This window comes from Sander vitreus, chromosome 15 (assembly GCF_031162955.1).
Source record: "Sander vitreus isolate 19-12246 chromosome 15, sanVit1, whole genome shotgun sequence".
Classification (NCBI taxonomy): Eukaryota; Metazoa; Chordata; class Actinopteri; order Perciformes; family Percidae; genus Sander; species Sander vitreus.
Genome location: NC_135869.1, coordinates 3,189,680 through 3,212,118, shown reverse-complemented (window position 1 = coordinate 3,212,118; position 22,439 = coordinate 3,189,680). Strand labels below are relative to the sequence as shown.

The window sequence follows — 22,439 nt, the reverse complement described above, 5'->3', positions numbered from 1 at the left end:
TGTCTATTAAACACTAATTTAATAGTGTTACCAAAAAAAAAAAAAGAGTTGGGTTGATTTTCCCACACTTTTCTTAGTCTTTTTTCTCCCCTCCCATAAACGCTTGGATTCGCTGCTGGATGGAACGTTCAGCCCACAGAACGTTCTGATTGGCTAAGCACAGATCTACATAGAAGGCGGCCTGGAATCACATTTTGTCGGAAGCCTACCATAAACATGGCAGCGGGATCTGCAAGACCTTACCAGTTAGAGCCCGAATACTCAAGTTCAGAGGATTCGGGCGAAGAGGACCAATTCATTTCTTTTAGAAGAGGCCAGCACGAAGCGAATGGTGGAAAAGAGGGCGGGGCTAGGTCGATTTTGGAACACAACACCCATTGGTTACCCGGTTTCTACGTAGCAAATACATCAAACTCTAACTGGCCCATTTAGCTGGGAGTTTTGAGAAATGGTGGCAGTGAGCAAGACATTTTTTTGTTTTTTTGTTTTTTTATTGCAGAGTACATTTGTTACAATTTGTCAAAAAAGGAAATTGAACTTGTAGAACACAAATCATTTTGTTACAGATCATGTTTTCATAAAGAATAAACAAATAAGTAAGAAAGTAAAAAAAAATAATAATAATAATACATATCAGTCAATAGATATACAGATGAAAAAAATATATAACAAGTAGTCAGTAAAAAATTATAAACAACAAAAGTACATAGCATAGAGTATCAGACAGTAAAAATCAGTTAAATTAATTATAAAGTTAAATCAGATAAGCATTGCATGCATTTTGATGCTGATTTAGCCTCTAATCCAGAAATACAATCTATATTTTTTAAGTCAAGTTTAAAAACATTGAAAAGGGGTTTGTTTTTCATAAACTTCGATTTATGAATAAAGAATTTTCCAAGCAGAATTATTAAGTTGACTATATATTGTACGGTTTGAGTCAAAAAAGTAAAAGAAGATATCAAAATTAGATAAATGTATGTTTGAGCCAAATTGACTATTAATGAAACATTGTCTATCATTCCACAGAGAAGAGCTATGTGAACAGCTATAGAATAAATGGTCTAACGTTTCTGTTTCCATAAAGCAAAAGCTGCATTTTTCGTCTACGGTATGGATACATTTAGAGATAATCTTGTTCCAGGGGTAAAAATGGTGAAGAATTTTAAATATTTCTTTTACTTTGTTTGTAACTAAAAATGTATGTGGGTTACTCCGTGCTCTATTCCAGTTAATATTTTCATATAAGGGGGACCATTTGTATCTGGAGGCGGGGATGGATTTTGCACATAAAAGGTCTGTTATTACTTTGTTGTTGACGCTTCTGTCTAGAAAAGATCGACCATTTATTGAAACACTGCTGGAGAAAGATATATTGAATTGATCCAAATCTGTCTCATCATAAGTAGGGTGATGATGCAGTGAGCGATTTCACATTTTCACAGCTTTTACTTGACACCCCCGAGCCTATATGACACACAGAATCCCATAAAAACCCATTTTCACCATATGGGACCTTTAAGTAAAAATGAGACTGAGTATTAGCAAACTGCGCTTCAAGTATCAAAAGGTAGAAACACTTGTTATGCAGACAGTAGTCCCTCAGTACCAGCATAGGTGGAGATTTTAACTATTTAAAGGAGAAATCCGCAAGCAAAATGAACCTAGGGGTTAATAACACGATTACCGAGTCGACCGTTATGAGATATGTTTTCATGCTAATCGAATGTGACCAGTTTTAGCCCAAACCGCTAATTAGCTTATAACGCTAGTCGTCGGGGCACGAGGAAAGTAAAAAGAAACCGCTATTTCTATACCACTAACAAGGCTCAAAATAGCACCACACTTCCACGGTAGCATAATGAGGGTCCCTACATGTAAACCAAAGCATTGAGAACTTTGTAAGTGTACAGACAGTTTATTAAAAAGATAGTTTAGAAAGACAGTACCGTTGATGTATACAGACGGGCGCCATCTTGGGAAAGCAGTCACGACCAGTCGAACGACGAACGCCGTGCTTGAGGTATGTTACTGGTTATCGGTTGCACGGCGTTCGCCGTTCGACCGGTCGCGACTGTTTTCCCAAGATGGCAATCATGCGTTATTAACCCCTAGGTTCATTTTGCGCCGGATTTCTCCTTTAATATACTGTTGGCCAGTTTAATAATCCGTAACAAGGTATACAAAATTTGAAATTGGATTAAAACACTCCCGAGGAGCGAACAAGCCGGGTTTCCTGGGCAAAAGTATTTCGTTTTCGCCACATATAGTGAATTCCGCTTCCAGGCTCGAACACGCTGCGTTTTATGTTGACGTCACGTTGTGCCATTTCCTTTTGAGATAATTTTCCATTGGATATTGAAGTGCATACGTGTTTTAGCATGTCTGGCAGAGTGGCACTATATCCATGGTATTGGAAAGAGGATTTCATTTTTGCATGTTTTGTTTCAACTCTGCTTTCTTTACAAATCCCACCGCGAGTAGGCCTAAATGAATGAAAAGTATAGCTTTCTTTAATCACTGAATAAGCGGTGATGCTTGGATTGGAAATGTTAAGAGGATATTAGGCTACATAATATTTATTAGAGCCAAATGAAAACAACCAACTCCTGATATTGCACATAAGAGAAATACAGGAAGGGGACTTGATTTATGATGACATTTTTACTTTCAGAATGTTTTTTTTCACACAATGGATACAGAATTTTGTAACAGACAGACAGAAAGGTTCAAATTAAAGAACAATTTAGTCGGTTTGGACTGATATCAGTGACATTCAGTAGGATTTTGTGGTGAGAATGTGAAATTGACTTTACAGGGGTGTGGCCCCACTTTATACATGTCATGGCTTGCGTGTTGATACCAGGATCAGATGTGAGGTTGATCTGCTTCACTGTCAAGACACATCTCTAAACCACTGTTTGATTGCAGCTTCACCACACAGACGGACATACTGTACATTCAAATGTTAGTTACACACATTTTTGTAAGACGGAACAAAATAGCTAGAGAGCATGATATTCAACATAACTTACGTTCGAATAAAATAATCTATAACATTGGAAAATAAATACAATATTCAATGACAAGTCATATAGAAGCATTCAAAAATAAATACATCTTTTTCTGTAGCCGCTGTTTCAGGTGGATTTTTAAAGAAACACTGTTTTGGTAGATTGTCCTGCTGACCAACGTCTGTGTTAAATGGTCAAATGAAGACATTATGGCCCATTGCTAAGCTGATTGACACTTCACATGAAGTCCCACCCACGTTTTCTACATCTGTCACCATGGACACTGACAGATGAAGCACTCACCCAGCTGTTTTGTTTTATTATGTGCCGTTTTTTCTCTGCGAGTGCACCACCACTAACAGTGAGTGTGCTGTACGTTATCTAACTTAAAGCTACCTGTACTATAGTGGCAACAAGTCTATGGATTCAAGGGACAGAGTGATGTTTTCTCTTTTCATGTTAACTTTACTACATGCTCTGTGAGAGCAGTATGAGTGCAGGTTAATGCGCTAATGTCTTTCCCTGAAAAAACCAAAAACACACACACAGTCTCACTATCTTTGTGGGGACCTGTCCTTGACATAATGCATTCCCTAGCCCCTTACCCTAACCTTAACCATTACAACTAAATGCCTAACCTTAACCCTTACCCTAACCAGAACCTAAGTCTTAACCCTCAAACAGCCCTTTGAGCTTTTGGCCCCACTAAGCTGTCTGGACCCCACAAGTATACTGTACTCCCAGTTTTTGGACACACACACACACACACACACACACACACACACACACTAGTATTGAGTTTAGTGAATCCCTAAGCTTAAATGTGTCTGTGGATGGCTACCTTACCTACAGGCCAGTATGCCAATCATGGAATATCTATTATATATATATATTTTGATTATTTTTTATCTTTGTTAATAATATATGTAATGTGTAATCATATATGTAATAATAATAAGACTATTGCAAACTCTAAAAGTTTAAATATCACACTCCATCTACAAGACTGTAAATATCTCACAAGACATGTGCTAATGAGTAATAAAGACCCTAACAAAGCTGGGGAGAATAATTTGGGCCCTGCTTATAATTTTTGGAGGAATCACAAAGCTAAAACGAGACCAGCGACAATCTTCAAACAACTGCACACTCGATGCATGAAGCTCCCATTTGCAAACATTTAGTATACTGGTATGACAGAAAAACACTTCTCATTTAAACATCAACTCCACTGTAACTGTTAAAGCGCGACTATAGGGGAAGATACTTTATACTGTAATGACACCGAGGAGTAAGGACATTACGAGCCTGTCAAGCGTTTTCACGACGAACACTAACTCATTTTAAGCATTATTAGGAAGGTGTTCCTAGTTACACAACTAAGCTTCTGTTGATAACATGAGTCTTTATAACATGTTCTAAAAAGAAAGCAGTCTTTTGTTTTTGAGAGTAGGCTGCAATGACTGTATGATTTGTTATTGTCAACAAATTAAAAAAAAATAACTACGTGCTAGTCCATCCTATTGGGTTCTTTAAAAAAAAAAAAAAAGGAATGAGCATAGTAATTAAACCCTCCTCTATCTGCTAAGCGTGAATCATGGGGGGGTGGGGGGTGGGGGATGGGGGATGGGAGTCAAGACCTACCTCATCGAAGAGTTGTCCCCTCCTAAAAATGATTAAAAAAAAAACATGCTGTGTATATTATAAATAATGCAATATGTAATTAAAATAACTGTGTAAGTAGTAAAACAATACAAACACATACATCTTGAGTCCCCCCCTCCTTCCACAGTGGTTTGGTCCACTGCCTGCTCCCGCACACAAGTATGTTCAGTGGGAGCACAGCGCTGTTAAGTAGTGGTGTTGTGGATACTGCAATATTTGGTATCGATCCGATACCAAGTAAATACAGGGCCAATGTCGCTGATACGATACGATACCTTTTAATAATTAAGGAGGATGAATTTCCATGACCTTTAGCCTAAGAGTTTTTGTGATTTTACATTTGGATTATAAGTTAAAACCCAGGACGGAATTTTCATATGCCTGTATAAATGTGTTGTGTTACCACTGTATCTTACAGCATTTTTACAAATTATACAGCTTGCCGTGGTTTCATTTTTGCCCTGAAAATATAGCCACACGGCGCTCCTCTTCCTCTCAGCGTTTCTTCTGCTCCGTCTCTGTACTGCGTGTGTGTGTGTGTGTGTGTGTGTGTGTGTGTGTGTTTTGCTGGCTTGCTTGTTTGCCCGGTGCCACTGAGTCTCGTGATGGTACAACATCAAATCACAAGAGGGGGGGGGGAGGAGGAGCAAAGTGTGCCTGCTCCGCGCCGTGACAGAACTTGACCACTTGAAAGCACCAGCACTTACGCAGACACAGACAGCCAGGTCGCCTCTTTGATGAAACCGCAGCGGTGCATACTGGAGAGAAACTGAAACTAAAGTATCGATCTTATTATAATGGTATTGATGAATATCGATACCAACGTTGGTATCAATATTATCGATATTTGGATCAATCCGCCCACCACTACTGTTAAGAGAGACGACGCTGGGTGGGAGAGAACAAGTTTGAATCACTCAGTGACATTAGTTGTGGAACTCTAGTAAGTAGACAAGGCTATTTTATTCACTTTATGGCCCTGACACACCAACCCGATAATGAACCGTCGGACAGGTCGTCGAGGTCAGTGACTCGAGTTGGTTCCGTGCCGTCGTCCGTCGGAGGAGCTGTCGGCCTTCATTTTGGCCGACCTGACTTGCTGGGTCGGAGGGCGGGCAGTCGGACTCGCTCCACCAATCCGATTGGCGGAGTGCTAACCCGGAAATAACGAGCGGGATGAGTGACGAACGCCTCTCAAAATCTGACGAAAATCTTTTGAACTGACCTTTGTCGATCTGAAACGAAGACAGATTCAGCAACTGCACGGCTTATTTCTCGCTTAAAATGTTTTCAGAAACACGTTTCAGTGAACTATTTTCGTAAAATACAAGCTCGTATTTCGAACAGGCCGCCATTACTATCGGCTGAAGAAGCCAGACCCACGTGACGCGTTGTCATTTCCGGTTTTCATTTTTTTGCATTACGAGACGTAGCAGAACGTACGCTCAAGACGGCGTCCATTCGGTGTGTTCCAAGGCACTTTTTTGACCTCAGGGAGCCGACTGACCAGCCTTTTCTGCCGACGGTCAGCCGTCGGGTATGTGTGTCAGGGACTTAAAACGTTGGATGAAGTTATTCTTTTCTCTAATACAGACGCTACTGTGTCATTTTGATTCATTCCAAGTAAATACCAAACAAAACCGAGCAAGCTCGCCCCTCCCCCCATGTGCCTGTAACTGTCATGACTACCTGACTAACTGTCACTAACCCCCACCCCCTCCCCCAACCATCTTGTCGGTGATTGGCTGGAATGTGGTTTGTTGTATTTTGGTGCCCAGCCTGTGCCACTAGTGTTTGTTTGAGGTTTACGACCCCTGTGTTGTCTCCCGAGACCGGGCTTTTTCACGGTGTGTTCAGGGGCCAGGCAGCTAACGGATCAAGGAGAGATGCCTACGATTTGAGACATGAAATGAAATTGCGCTGAAACCATAGTGCACCATGACAAAAAAAAAAAAAAAAGCTGATTTTTCCATGAATCCTCTATGTTAGCGATTATAACGTTACCTAGCTTGTTTGGTAGATTGTTTAATAGTTTGTTGGATAGTTGGTTAGCTAACTTGGTTACAGAAAATGAGCCGGCTGGCTAGTTATCTAGGAGGCTCAGTTCTCAGTTCAGCATCATCTGTATTAAAGAAAAGAATCACTTCATCCGATGTTTAAAGTGGATAAAAGTCTTGACAGCCTACTTACTGGAGTTCCACAACTACACATATCCTCTACAACTGTACAATTTTAGCTGCATTGATTGAGTCCCCTTCAAAAATTGCTCTTGAGAAATTTTATGTTTATTGTCCCCCCCCCCCCAACTGCTCACAGGCATGTTTCAGGATTGTTGGCCATGTCACCATTTTGTTGTGGCTCTTTTAAGAACCTTTCCACTTCCTGCGAGTCCACTGTTACGCTTTCTGGCCTGACCTCCGCTACTTTCTTTTTGTCGGTCTCCTCCTCGTCCTTTAACTCATTTATTACCTCTTCCTTCTTTGTCTCCTTCTCTAGCTCCTCTCTTTCTCCCTTCTCCTCTTCGTCATTCATCTCTGCAGGTTTGCTGCACAATTCTGTATTGGCATTGTCTGTCACTGTGATGTTGTCAAGCTTGTCTGCTGGTGCTGAGGACTTGTTGCTGATAAACAGGAAGTTACAAGTAGCCAGAACCACAGCTGAGAGGACCACCTCGCTTCCTGCCAGCAGGAAGACCCACATGTAGTTCTTGGTGGCATCAAGAAGCCGGCCTGACAGAGATACGGGGAAACAGATGAGAGGACGAAATAGGAAAACCACACAGAGATAATGCTAGTTCACATACACATTTAGAAACTCCTTCAGTCCAAAACATCATACAGCTTGCAGTACTTACAATAATAATAACAAAATTATTTATCTATTTATATAGCGCCTTTCAAGAAACCCAAGGACACTTTACAGTATTAGAGGTTGTAAGCTGTGGTAAACAGGTGGTGTTTCACAAGTTTTTAAAATATGTCCATGGATGTAGCATTTCGGATATCTGCAGGGAGGTTGTTCCAGAGGGATGGGGCTGCAACACTAAAGGCTGTGTCCCCAAAGGTACAGAGTCTGGTGTGGGGAATGGAGAGCAGGTCAGCGTCTGAGGGTGGGATGTATGGATGGAAGAGGTCAGAGGCAGGGCCAGGGCATGGAGGGATTTGTAGGTGAGAAGGAGGATTTTATATGTGATGTGGGACTTAATTGGAAGCCAGTGAGGGTGGATGAGGGTTGGGGTGATGTGCTGCCAGGTCTTGGTGTGGGTTTTGGACATACTGGAGCCTGTCTAGTGTTTAGCTGGGGACCCCAGACAGGACTCAAAAACAGAAAACTGAAACATACATTTTGTAACCCCCCCACCCACGATCTTTTTCTAAATCTAACTGTCCCATTCTCGTGCCACATGTCAGTTAACTAATGTCCCGACCAAGCGCGTCTAAATATGACGCCAAGAGCTTTTTGACGCGATGGGAGTGAGAATGTGTTGCAACATCTTGCAACAAAAGGGTACTTCTGCTTTCCTTTTACGGCGAGGTGCTGCAGCTCTTTTTATGCCCATTCATATGGGGTCTTTGAATGTCAGTAAAAACCTTTATAATAAATAGTGTCATTTTGTCTTTGTGCTTACATACCTGCACCAGGCGGCCCCACCAGCACAGCAATGGCCTCCATGAGCAGGACCAGGCCAATGGCACTGGAGAACTTCTCAGTACCAACTATTGCCATGAGAACCTCAAACTGCAGGGCACCCACCATGCCGTAGGAGATGCCAAAGAAGATGCAGAAGACCACCAGCGAGACGTAGTCCTTGGCCTGGGAACAAATATGGAATGCATTGTTAAGGAAGAGCAAAACATGTATAGGTTTTACACCACTGGTCTAAGCTTTATCTTTCCAGTTCATTACAAGCAAGCATTCACCTACCTGTGACCCGACCAGGTCAGTGATTCCATTGAAAAGCATAGCAAAGCTAAGGAGGTAGACGCAACGAGGCCGCACCCATTTCAGCCCAGCAATCACACCACATGTGGGCCGTGCAAAAATGTCAATGAAGCCCAGGATAGTGAGCAGCAGAGCTGATTTGGTGTCCTCATTCCCCAGCTCTTTAGCATAGCTCACGACAAACACTGGAGGCACAAACAGCCCCAGCACCATGATGGACGCCGACACAGTGTAGATGACAAACCCACAGTCTTTGAACACAGAGAAGTCCAGCAGTTTGGCTTTGGGCTTCTTCTTTTTCTCAGTTTCTTCTTTGTTGTCCTGTTCCAGGTCCTTAGCCTTGAGAGTCTTGGGGGCAACCAGAGGCTTCATTAGCGCACCGCACACACAACAGTTGAGTAGAATGCCACCCAGGATGAGGAAGCCCCCCCTCCATCCGTAGTGGTCCTGGAGGAGTTGGCCCAGGGGCGAGAGGCAGCACAGGGCCACAGGGCTTCCAGCGGCTGATAGCCCATTGGCCAGAGGACGCTTCTCACTGAAATAGCGGTTGAGCATAATGAGAGATGGTTGGAAGTTCAGGGCTAAGCCCAAACCTGCAGCAAAAGAGAGAAACCTTTTTATATTATTTGACTCTTTATTCAAACATGTATGACTTTTGTTTTATCTCTTATACTCCTATATTAATCTAGTACTTAATTTAAAAACATAGGGGGGCTGGGGAAAATAATCGATTCTCCAATTAAAATGGATCTTTGTTTGAGTTATTTGGTATTGCTTAATAAAATCCTGAAATCGATGTTTTTACATATGCCTTTTCCGCATGGACGCATAACCCACCGCAAACGTTTTGGGGGGGGGGGGTCAATGTAATGTAAATGTGTGCATTATAAATAAATATTTGAGCGTTGCTACTCGCTTGCACAATTTACAGTATAAGTTCTGAGAATCTTTTTCGTATCCAAGCAAAATTGGTATTGTAACTGAAATGTTCCTAACATAACTGACATCGAAAAAAATAAGAAATGTAATCGAAAGACATTATTGGCTATACCCAGCCCTACAGTTAACCATCTTAAGCTTGATTTATGGTTGTGTGGAGGCTCCACACAGAGCTTTCGCCGTAGCCTACGCAAGTGGCCTGATGTTTATACTTGTGCGTTGGTGTGTGCGTCCAGCCGGCATGTGTGTGTGTGTGGGGAGTGTGTGATAGAGCGAGGGAGAAAGTGAGAGCGTGACGGCGATTAACTTCGGAGCGAGTACAGACTCTAGAGTCATAGCGAGAGAAACAAAGTGTCTCCCCTGTTCTTTCTGACCATGGTGGGAAATCTGTAGCAGGAAAAGTTAACCTCCCAAGCCGCGGCCGAGCGACTTAAGTGTAGTTGTATTTTTCGAGAGGTGCACGTCAGGCTACGGCTTAGGGTCCGACGTAGGTTCGTGTCTCCACGAACCTACGTACGTAGCAACGGCGTGGACAACGGCGTGGTACGCGGCGTACTTTTACGCAGAAGTATAAATCAAGCTTAACACCACCGGGTCCATTGTCCAAGTTGAAGAGGTCTATCTGCCTCTAATGTTTATATGTTTATATACACCAGTGTGAAGCACTGATTAATACTTTTAAAGGGTAATATCAAATTCTTCTGAGAGGCTTTAAAAGGCTGTATCCTCATATACTGTACGTGTCACATACTAAACTACTGTATATGTTAATGTCAGTTTGCAGGGATGGATGTGAGCCTAAGGTAGGTGTGTTAATTTATCTTGGTTAGGAGAAGTCAGATGTTACAACAGAAACTTTCAGTCCGACCTGTAATGACCCCTATACAGAGGTAGATGTGGATGATGCTGGTGGAGAAGGAGGCCAGGATCATTCCCAGAGAGGCAAAGAGGCCACCCACCATCATCACTGGGCGACAGCCAAAGCGGTTCACCAGCACACTGCACAGAGGACCTGGATAAAGTGTGACACACTCAGTCAGGCTGTGTGTGTCTGTGTGGTCTAGTTCTTCTAGGAGTGTGAGATACAGTGTGTAAATAAGACCGCTTTGGAGAGTTTGGAAGGAGGGGTGATGAAGTTGATATTGATTTTTTTCATCTGACTGGGTAAAGCAAGCAAGTATATTTCCCAAAAATTCATACTGTTCCTCTTAGTATGTTGACATTTCCTTGAAAAATGCAGTGAGAATAAGGGGGAACTTAAGGGACAGCGAAAGGACAACATTTACATTTAACTATGTTTTGGCTGTTTCCACTTAAGTTTTTTAAGCTACTGTGTGTGTGTATGTGTATGTGTATATATATACACACACATATATATATACACACACACACACACACTTAATAGTATTTAGTTCAATCATATAATGTACATAATATTAAACTATTTATAAATATATACTATCATAATAACCTTTATACACAAGTGGAATGACTGAGCTGAATGCTCAAATTTCATTTAAGGAATAGTCCAATAGCCATTTTGGAAAATCCGCTTATTTGATAAACTATTTTGATTTTCTGTTTGGGTAGTCCTCACGCTTGTAAAAGTGGAAAGTGAATTTATACAGTCAGTGGAAAGTCCACAGAAGTACTGTAATTATAGTACATTAAGTATTTTTTGCAACATGCACCCCGTGCACTCTGTGGATAGAGTCAACAGCTTCAGGTGCTGTTCTGGAGAGAGTCAACAGGTTAAGGTTCAGGCTCTTCTTTCTCTGCAGGCCAAGGAAGTTTAACATGGACTCCAGGATACTCTGTAACTTCTACTGGTGTACCATTGAGACTATGCTGACTGGCTGCATTGCTGCCTTGCACTGCCTTCAACTGTAGGATTCTACAGAGGGTGGTGAAAACTGCCCAGCACATGACCAGGACAGAGCTGCCATCCATGGAGGACCTGTCCTCCACACCCAGCGGTGCAGGAAGAAGGCCGACAGGATTATCAGCGACCCCCCGCCACAAACTGTTCTGCCTGCTGCTGTCCAGCAGACAGCACCGCAGCATCCAGTCCCGCACCACCAGGTTCAGGGACAGCTTCATCCCACGGACCATGAGACTGCTGAACTCTGTTCACTGTGACACTTTACTCACAGCACACTATACACTTTGCCTTTACACGACTTCTACTACCTTTTTTACCTGAACACACCGCAGTTTACATACACTGTACACAGTATTTTCTGTTACCACCGTTTGCTTGTTTATGCTCTATTTTATTTTATTCTGTTACATATAATATGTAAGCGGAACTCTCGCCAAAATGCAACCTAGGGTCTTTTTGTGAATATACCCGAGTCAAACTTTCGTTTAAAAGCATAATTAGGACAGAAGCGCCACTTTTGAGATTTACCGTATTCTCGTTTTTCGGTCAAATGACCTATTGAATGGGAGTGCTAGGGGCACATCAAAATCACTGTTTTTAAAACGCTAAGAAAGCTCAATACAACATGAGACTTTGCTCCAAGTATCACCAGGGTCTCTACACATGAACTCGAGCATCGAGAACATTGTTTGTGTACACAGTTTACTAAGAAGAAAGGTTTTGAACGAGTCACTTTAGCAGTTGTTTACGCTATCCGCCATCTTGTCAGTCAAAAAGTGTCGATCTCCGAATGCAAATGAACGGACTCCATAGGAGGAAATGTCATTCATTTTTGCTTTTTTAGATTTATTTTTGGGCTTTTCTGTCTTTATTTTGACAGGACATCTAGGTGAGAAAGGGGGGAGAGAGAGAGAGGGGGAAGACATGCAGGAAACCGTCACAGGTCGGGCTCAAACCCTGGACCTCTGCGTCGAGGCATAAACCTCTAAGTACATGTGCGCTTGCTCTACCAACTGACCCAACCCGGCCACGGGAAACGTCATTCTTATATCCTTTTTCAACTACAAGGTCAATATTGTTCTTCACTAACGATAAAACAACAAACTATCCGTGCATTTATATGGAACTAAGCTTAGGAGCTTTCCATCTTTACTCTCCTCCCTGTCACGTTACATTCGGAGATCGACTCTTTTTGACTGACAAGATGGCGGATAGCGTAAACAAGAACTGCTAAAGTGAGTTGTTCAAAACCTTTTTTAGTAAACTCTGTGTACACAAACAATGTTCTCAATGCTCGAGTTCATGTGTAGAGCCCCTGGTGATACTTGGAGCAAAGTCTCATGTTGTGTCGAGCCTTCTTAGTGTTTTAAAAATAGTGATTTTGATGGTATCATAGTAGTGCCCCTAGCACTCCCATTCAAAAGGCCATTTGACCGAAAAACAAGAATATGGTAAATCTTAAAAGTGGCGTTTCCATCCTAATTATGCTTTTAATTAATTACGAAAGTTTGACTCGGGTATATTCACAAAAAGACCCTAGGTTGCATTTTGGAGAGAGTTATGCTTTAACTTCTGCAATATTTTGTATTTTATGTCTATGTCTAGGATTCTTATTTTTTACTGTGTTTTTCCTGAGAATAAGAATTGAATTGCCAACGACTGCTCCACTGTAATTGTTGTGCACGTGACAAATAAAGACTTAAAGATACAGACCGTGAACAAAAAAAAAAAGCACTCTATTGTAGTTTGGGAGTGTTTAGTGCACGGGTGAATGAAACAATTCAACAGTTAGTTGTGTCCACTTGTATGTGTATTGTGCTCTATGTGCTGTACACGCAGCAGCCTACCTGTGCCGTAGAGCATGGCCAGCAAGATGGAGGAGATCCAGGCAGTGTCGCTGTATCCCACCCCAAACTCCCTGATCAGCTCTTTGAAAAAGACACTCATCGCTTTAGGGAAAGCGTACGAGAAACCTGTGATGACAAAACAGCCGGCAAGCACTGCCCAGCCCCACCCGCCATCTGGAGCCTTCACCCCACCTGTGTCCACATCCACCACCACGCCTCCCATGGTGCTCTAGGGCTCTGTGTTAATGGCAAACAGAAATGCTAAAAGAAAAATGAAAATGACAAGCAGTTAGAGTTTCTCTTTAAGTGCATCTAATTTAGTTCTGCAACATGATTAGACTGCTCCGAGACAGAACATATTTTGCCAAAGCGGATATGTGTAGCATTTAACATTACTGTTTAGCATTACCATTTTTTAGATGAACTGCGATACAATTATCATTAACTGGAATTGCCAGACACTCTTAAAGTTTTAGCTCCACTTGCTGTTGTATGCCCTTAAAGCTGCAAATGTGTAGCTTATACAATATCCGGAAACATGATTCAGCACAGATTTTTACAGTCTATGGTAGGGATGCAGAGAAGTGAATGCTAACAGTGGGTTGTAGAGACTCACACAGGATCTGACGTGCTCCCCTCAGAAATCTTCACAGTCACACATGATGTGCATCAGCGCTGATTGGACCAACACCCAACAGGAACTAAAACAAAGAACCAGAAAGTGAAATCACTTCAAGGAGCAACATTTGTATTTCTGTCTTCTAAACATCAGACAAAGCATGTCCCTTTATTTCAGATATAAATAATTGTTTCAGTGCTGCTCCCCTCAGTTGCTGTTGCTACTAGGGCTGTACAATGTCGGTGGGGGGAGACAATAAACGCATTGCGAAATGCTGGGACACATCACAAATTTAGTTGAAAGAAAGAATCAGCAGAAAACAGCACTTCAAAATGTAACTGTCATCTTTTTTTAGAGGTCCATTTTATATTCAATTCAATTGTTCAATTTGTTCAATAAAAGAATGTTGGAAATGATTACCTTTCATTTCTTTTAAATTCAACAAGCAGTTTGTTGTATTTTAGAAGAATACTAAAGCAGCAGAACGGAGTACACTTTAATATCTGTTATTTATCGCGATATTCAACGTTATCGCATATTTTCCTCTTATCGTGCAGCCCTAGTTGCTACTGTTGCTATGGCTGTCAAGCTTTCCGTTCTAGCAGAACATAAACTATGTAGTTTACAATAACGGTAGCAGATTTACCATCAAAATACTTAAGGCAAAAAAAAAAAAAAAAGTGTTAACAAGCAGCTTTCCAGCGACTGAAATAACAACTGTCCTCACAGATTTTATCAGGTTTAGCTAGCTAGCTGATTAAGCTAAAATGAGCTCCGTGAGTTGGTTAAACACGTTGCCTTCAGCTGAATTTGACATTTTTCAAGTGGACTTGTTTTAAAACAAGAACCCCATAAAAAGGTATCTTACATGTGTACTTGATGACTGTACTATTTTATGTTATGAGACTGAGGCTAATGCTAACATGTCCCAGGCAAGAAGTTAGCATCATCACCCGCTCGTCCATGAAAGGCATGGAAATAAGAAACAGCAGTGTTTTTGTACTGCAGAGTAGAGCTATAAGTTAGTATGAAAGTAAAGTATAATAAGGGAAATACATAAAATCAGGCTCTTTTATTTTATTTTTGTAGTAGTTGAATGTTAGGACAATGCAGCGAATACTAGACATATAAGGCAACCAAGGAGTTTTTAAGGCTAAACAGTAGAATGTTCTTGGCTGACTAAGTCTGAGACACGTGTGTGTGTGTGTGTGTGTGAGAGAATTTGTATGGTCGCACTTGTACGTCTTGTTTGTCTTTGATGAATGTCTTGTTGTGTATTCCTATTTCTATTTATGCTTTGTTTTAATGTGTTTTAAGGTGCTATACAAATAAAACGGACATCGACTTTATTTAGCTTATTGAAATTTTTGCTCTCCTTAAAAAAAAGCAGACCATGAATAAAAAGTTATAAAAAAGAGCTACACTTACGACACTGTTCATGTAATGTGACTGCGTAAAACCGTTGAATTAAAGCTGAAAGTCGGCACTTAATCTCATAGTTATTGTGTTTTCTTTTTTTAAATCTGCAAATGTGCTGGAGTACAGAGCATCGTTCTACTACTTAAGGACTGAACTGTAAACCAAACTCTTTTTAATCAATCTCCATAAACAAAACTATCAACCAATTAAAAACGTTTACAACAATTTAAAGGCATGAAATAGGTCAAATTTACAGATACGATTTCATTTGAACACTCCGTCTGTAGCAGTTGAACCTACATACTGATTGTAACATTTTCCCTCATCGCCTCCAGTATTTACAAGCCAGCAGTAACCAGAACAGCAAGTGTGAATTACACTGCACCCTATTATTCTTAGTAATGGGCCAGCACTGGGTGACTAATAGTTCCAGTGGGTCTCTGGAGCCAGACATTGCTTTTACCACCACAACCACAATTTAGCACCTCGGCCAAGAGCATCGTCCACACGCAGTCCTAGTAGACAGTTCTCTCTCTGGAAAGAATCGATAAGAACCGGAATCGAAAGGAAGAATTGGAATTGGAATCAGAATTGTTCAAATCCAAACGATGCCCATCCCTAGTAGATACACTCATCTGCTGTTTGGACAGTGAGGAAATGGCCAGGGGCTCCATCAGTTTATTTAAATCCTGAGAGAGCTGAAAAAATGAGTTGTGTGGGTTTTTTCCACTCACGCCCAAACAGCCAGAAATCCAGTGTCTCCAGGTAACATGATCATTTCAAGCCTCACACTGACTGTGACGTAACCAGTCAGTCCCCAAGGCAAGATGCTGCAATATTTTATACACAGCTTTGTAATATCTGCTTTCATAAAGATCGTCCTCTGAGTCTCCTTGGATATCAGATAAAGTCTTGATGCTACACCTCTTTGCCAAAAATCTAAGTGATGGATGCGGCTTGGCTTATCTGCAAACAACTACACACTCTCTGATTGTGTAAAAGCAGACAGTAGTGACCCAAAGTCATCCAATGTCCTCCCACTTTGAGATTTGTCACAGATGAATTTTAAAAACATAAAAACGGTGAGCTGGAAATTTGGGGAAGCTATTGAATGCACTTTAAGACCTTGAGGGGCATATGGCCCACTGCAAAATGTATTTAAATTAACATTTCAACTATTAATGATTTCTCGTTCAATAAAATGTATGGAATTTTCAAAGCTGCTGTTCTTACAGCCAGCCAAGTTCTTTTATTAGCAGCATTTGTGACCCAGAAGGCTAATGGAGTGTATGAAGTGAGCTCTGACCTCCAGATGTTAGTCATTTGTAGGACAAACAGAACAGAACACATCTGAAATGTAATAAATTGAGTTTGGTAGGACTTCATCTTTAAAGCTGCACTAGTTAACATTTTACTATCTGATGTGAATCTGCAACTCCTCATATATCAGCTCTAAGGAGATCTTTGGCTTATTTCAGTTCATTGTTTTGGTATTTCGGCCCATTTATTGTTTTCGTTCAGTCTCAGAGCTCTGATCAACCTGGTTTGCAACAGCAGCAGCTGCAGCAGTTGTTTTAAGTGAAAAAGCTCCGATAGTCCCACTGTACTCTGCACTGTCAGAAAACAAGGGTTCAGGTCCATTTATGTTCTCTAAAAGGTAGAAATGCTGGTGATGTACCCTCAAAGAGTCAGGGTTTATCCATAAGCTACTTATATGTAGCCTACTTTTGCTATAGGTTGATAAGGTAGACTATAAGTTCCACACTGAGAAAGGGTCCATGTTCCAAACCAACGTATTCGCTGGCAAGAGAAAGGGAGCGGCAGTCGTTCGACACCCGTCGGCAAGCTTACCGAGCTAAGCAGCACCACACTGACAATCTGTCGGCAGTTTATAAACTCTGTCTCGGGTTGTCCGTCAACTGTGTGTGTGGAAAAAAAACATTCTGCACATTTCATTACATTATGTCTCCACAAGTCTATTAACCAAGGGGAATAAACCTTGATGTAGTCTGAGGCTACACATGACTACACATCAGGCACTACATCTTCCCATGATGTAGTCAGACACGTATAATAACAATCTGAGCCTGTCAGTGGCAAAAAGAACCACGGTTCGTGATGGTGTGCATTTGCCCTATAGGGTCTCATTGCAGATCAGTTCACGGGTTGCCGGTCACAGCGTTCTCGCTCAATACTGAAACTGTTTTAAAGATTTTTGTCCACATTAGTCACTCAGACACAGATGCATGGGAAAATAGGGTCCAAATCGAAAAAATACCGGCATTAGCTTACCTTTTAAAAGGTAGAATGGGTGTACCTTTGAGGACACTGCCCCAGTGATGAGCCGTTGGACCCCTAAAGGTACACATTTTGCACATTGTTTCTACAGTGTACCTGCTCAGAGCCAGACAGCAGCCAGCAGACATAGTGGATTATATAGCAGCTAAAGAGACAGATATTTCCTTTGGTAGAGACCAAAACAGAGCTAAAATGAGAGCGAATATTGACGAGTCCGAATTCATTTGACTGTTTCTGCTGAATGTGTAAATAATTTGCTAACACGTTTGCTTTAACAACTTCATAAGGCAAGTAAAGAAGCAAGTCTATGATAACATGTTGAATAATTATTAGGGCTTTCAGCATTAACGCGTTAATCGCGATGTGATTAAGGGCCGAACATAATGCGTTAATTTATTTATTTATTTATTTAAATCGCATTAATTGCATGACGGCATTTATTAATTTATTTTACACTTCACTCGGCTTTGCGTCGTGCCTAACAGGCTACTATTTTGACCCTTTGCAGCGCCGTTACTTATCATTAAGCTGCCACTTCCTCGTAACACATCCTGCTGCTGCAGCATGATGGAGAAAGACAGCAGCAATAACTCTGAATGGAGCCTTTTATTTTCCAAAACTCCCGGATGGCTCGTAGACAAGTCGAAAGCCATATGCACGTTGTGTAAAGCCGAATTAAAATATCACCGAAGCACGTCAAGCTTGCGCTACCACCTACGGAGCTAAGCATAGTAGTACAGTTAACGTGATGGGTCAGTGTAACACTTATCAGTTCAATTTTCTAAGCACAAACGGACATTTGGAAAAACAGAAAAATGGGTTAAAATATCCAATTTTTCATTTTTTTTCCACCTTGACAAATTAAAAAATTGGATCTTTAAACTGTTTTTCCAATTTTCTGTTTTTATTCAGAGGATCAGAAATTTAGAATATTACAAAATTGCGTCTGGGCTCCAATTATTCAATACTGCAATGGTATTCTCTCCCTCTTTCCGCCCCCCCCCACTCGAAACGAGTGCTACTTGCCGACCTGTGGATGAAACCAAATCCCAAAAAATTACTACAGCTCTTGCGAAACGGGTGGCAACTAACTGCAGACCTGTCAGCATCGTAGAGGACTCGGGTCTTAAAGACGTACTATGGTTGGCATGTTCTGACCTGTCTCATTGCCGTCGAGGGGGACAGCAGCCCCACACACAGCCTGTATGACACGGAGAAAGCAGCCCAACTGGAACTGCTGCAAGGTGCTGCAAACGCTGTCTCATTAACCGGTCATCACTGGACGTCAGTGAGGAATCAACATTATTTAGGAGTTACTAAGGATAGGGATTTTTAGTTAGGTACTTAGAGGAATTGTGCAATAATGACAGATTCACACATTTTTTCTTTTCTTTACAGTAAATAAATAATTACAAATCTTAAAATCAAGTTCATAAAGTAACTTTCTTTGCATTCATTTGATTCCCAATCAAGATACACTGGTAAAAATTGCTTTCCATTGTTAATATGTACTTAAAAACTGTTCTGAAATGCAAAATAGAATTTTAATCATGTGATAAAATACGCGATTAACTATAGAAATTCAGCGATTTTAAAATGTTATCGTTTGACAGCCCTAATAATTATACATTGTATGAACAAATTAAAAGTAGCCTATTATCGGGCGCCTGGATAGCTCACCTGCTGCATGTCATTTAATTTATTAAGTATGAAGTTATCAATAATTATACTAATGTCAGATTCAGTTCCCTTTACACCACTAATTAGTGATGCCCTTCCAATGAAAATGTTTGTCCAATGAAAACTGTTTGTAAATTACTCTGAGAATAGGGCTAGGCCTATGTCCTTTCAAAATAAAAAGGGTTTTAATTTTTAAGACTAAACCAGCCAATCCCGACTTGTTCCCACGTCACTCCACACAGCATCCCTAGTGGCTGGCATCGTACGAGGAAACATGCATCCAAAAATGACCATTTAAAACCACGTGAGAAGACGGACGTCACGGGTCCCTGATAGGCTATATTAAATGTGACTGTTAATATTCATGTGTCGCTCCCTGTGGCTGTGCGTGACAGACGCATTCCTGCTTCACTTACACCAGCCCCATCCCTCTGGAACGCCCTCCCTGCCGATATCCGAAATGTTACATCCCTGGACGTTTTTAAAATGACTCCTGAAACACCACCTGTTCACCACAGCCTACAACCTCCTTTAGCTTAGCCACAGTAATTATGTAAAGTGTCCTTGGGTTTCTTGAAAGGCGCTATATAAATAAAAGTTACTAATATTATAATTATTATATTGACTTGCATTTGTCTGTAAGCGGAGAGATTGGATTGATGGGATGAGTCGTGATGACGCATTGAAAAACGGTTGACTCTCTTACCGGGTGATGCAGCCGAGATCTGTGACCGTACCCTCATCCAGCTTCATCACCGGAGCCGCGTTTCTGCCCGCACGTCCACAGACAATCAGCAGACAGAGAGCTGTGGGCAGGGAGCAGCAGCCCTCATGCTGCTGGGTCCTAGTGCCTCCTCCTCAGCAGCGTCACTCACCAGTGACCGATGAGGACACCGCGCGCGCTGCTATGGCTATTTCTGGCCCGTTGTTTTGTTAACAGTGTAGCGGCCAAAGATTCTCTGTAACCCTCCCTGTATGTGACGTAGACATATTTTTACAGTCGTGTGTGTGTGTGTGTGTGTGTGTGTGTGCGCGCGCGCCTTTTCGGGAGATGAGCGTGAGCGTTTAACAAGATTAATATCTAGTTCAATAGTTAGCTTAAAATGGTGGGATATAGGCTAACGTTGGTGTCTTTAATAAGACCGTAAAGGTAGATTTCCCCTTTATTTTTCAATGCATTAGGCCTATCACATAAAAAAAAAAACTGAATTCAAAACTGTAGTAGGGCCTATGCTAACTAGTATTTCTTTCTGTTTGTTTGTTTTCCCCCTCTCTGTCCTGTGTGTCTGGGCGTGGCTAACCTACATTCTGCTCTCCAACCAAACTCGTAACACCTGCGGTCCATTTCCTCTGATTGCCACTACATGAGTTAAAGGCCCTGAACGCCCACACGCACGTGTTGTCAGATAATCTGTCTGATTGGACCTCTTCTTCTGTGTGTGTGTGTGTGTGTGTGTGTGTGTGTGTTTGTTTTACTATATTCGTGGGGTCCAAAATGCTGGACCCCACAAGGTTAAAGGGCTGTTTGAGGGTTAAGACTTGGTTTTAGGATTAGGGTTAGAATTAGGTTATGGTGAGGGTTAAGGTTAGGCATTTAGTTGGGATGGTTAGGGTAAGGGGCTAGGGAATGCATTATGTCAATGACGGGTCCCCACAAAGATAGTGAAACAAACGTGTGTGTGGTGTGTATTGACTTATTGATTGAGATCTTCCTGAGTCTCTTGTCAGCTTTGTTGCACCTGTGGGCAGGACAGACGACGGCTTTATCATTCTTATTGGTAGAAAAAGATTTGTGCACTAATAAATTCCCATCAAAGCTCCGGCCCACCTTCAACCCGAGCAGAGGTCCAATCAGCCAGAATAACTGAAATCACCTAGCTGCGTCGGTGTTCTTCCTCTTCACCGGTTTGTTGTGAAACCTTCTGTGGTTACACTTTGGCCTCATCCCAAGTGAATTATCTTGTAGTTGTGCCCTGTTGTTTTTTTTATACCTGCCTGAAACCAGTATTTTCCCCATCTGTGACTCAGATCTGCCATACACACCTTCTCCGTCCAGTCATGCTTTGCCTGTTGTCTCTCTGTGGATCACATGCTCTGGCACTCCCTTTCTGTACAAAGGCTCAGTTCTTACCGCAGCAGCCGTGGATACAATTCCAGCCTGTGGCCCTTTGCTGTATGTCATTTTCGGGTGGCAGTTGCTTAGTCCGTAGGGACTTGTCTTGGGAACCGGAGGGTCACCGCCGGTTCAAGCCCCCCATGCGGACCAAGTAGGGAATATGGATTGGTAGCTGGAGACTTGCCAGTTCACCTCCTTGAGCAAGGCACCAAACCCCCAACTGCTCTTTAATGGGCAGCCCCCTTACTATGACATCTCTCCATTAGCGAATGTATAGGTCCTGGGCATGTGTATTTCAGGTCTGTGTGTAATAACACAGAGTGAAAAAATGTAATTTCCCCTATGCGGGATCAATAAAGTAGCCTACGTCTTCCTTCTTTTTTCATTTTAATCTTTTCTGTCTGGATCCCCTGTGTTCGGGGACCTTGTCCTTTTAAAGGTCGGTGAAAACAGGGTAAAGGGGCCTAGCCCATTCCCCAGAGAGATAGACTGAACTCGCAAAAGATTTGGGTGAGCATCTTTGACTGCGGTGTCTATGTTATGGCGCCAGCAATATCTTTGCATAACAAATAATATTCAAACTTGATAGCTTCAGCAGGACATATATGCCTCTTGGGAATACACAGACAGTTAGAGTTGGGATGGCACTGAGGTTTCAACTGTACTACTTAGTCTAAGTCTCCTCGATCGAGATTTCATTAAATGCTTCTGTGTAGTCTCCCGAAACCTTCTTCACATAGCCAGAGTTGTGCTGCTCCTGAGTTTTTCCATAACAGCCAGCATATAGCTAACTCTGCGCTGGTGTACAGGCAGCGGTGGAAGAAGTATTCAGATCTTTTACTCAAGGAAAAGCACTAATACCACACTGTAACAAATACTCTGTTACAAGTAAAAGTCCTGCATTGAAAATGTTACTTAAAGTGCTCATATTATGCTCATTTTCAGGTTCATAATTGTATTTAGAGGTTATATCAGAATAGGTTTACGTGGTTTAATTTTCAAAAAACACCATATTTTT

At 41.7% G+C, this 22,439-nt stretch overlaps 1 protein-coding gene across 1 annotated transcript; it reads right to left on the bottom strand.

The window, feature by feature from the left end:
- Window positions 1–484: 484 nt before the first annotated feature.
- Window positions 485–20,244, bottom strand: slc16a3a (solute carrier family 16 member 3a). The gene is made up of 7 exons (XM_078270313.1): window positions 20,012–20,244; window positions 13,906–13,990; window positions 13,290–13,550; window positions 10,429–10,572; window positions 8,604–9,214; window positions 8,312–8,492; window positions 485–7,408 (listed from the first exon to the last, which is right to left on the bottom strand). The coding sequence occupies exons 3-7, from the start codon at window positions 13,510–13,512 to the stop codon at window positions 6,990–6,992; spliced, it is 1,578 nt and encodes a 525-aa protein (XP_078126439.1). The 5' UTR covers window positions 13,513–13,550; window positions 13,906–13,990; window positions 20,012–20,244; the 3' UTR covers window positions 485–6,989.
- Window positions 20,245–22,439: the final 2,195 nt, after the last annotated feature.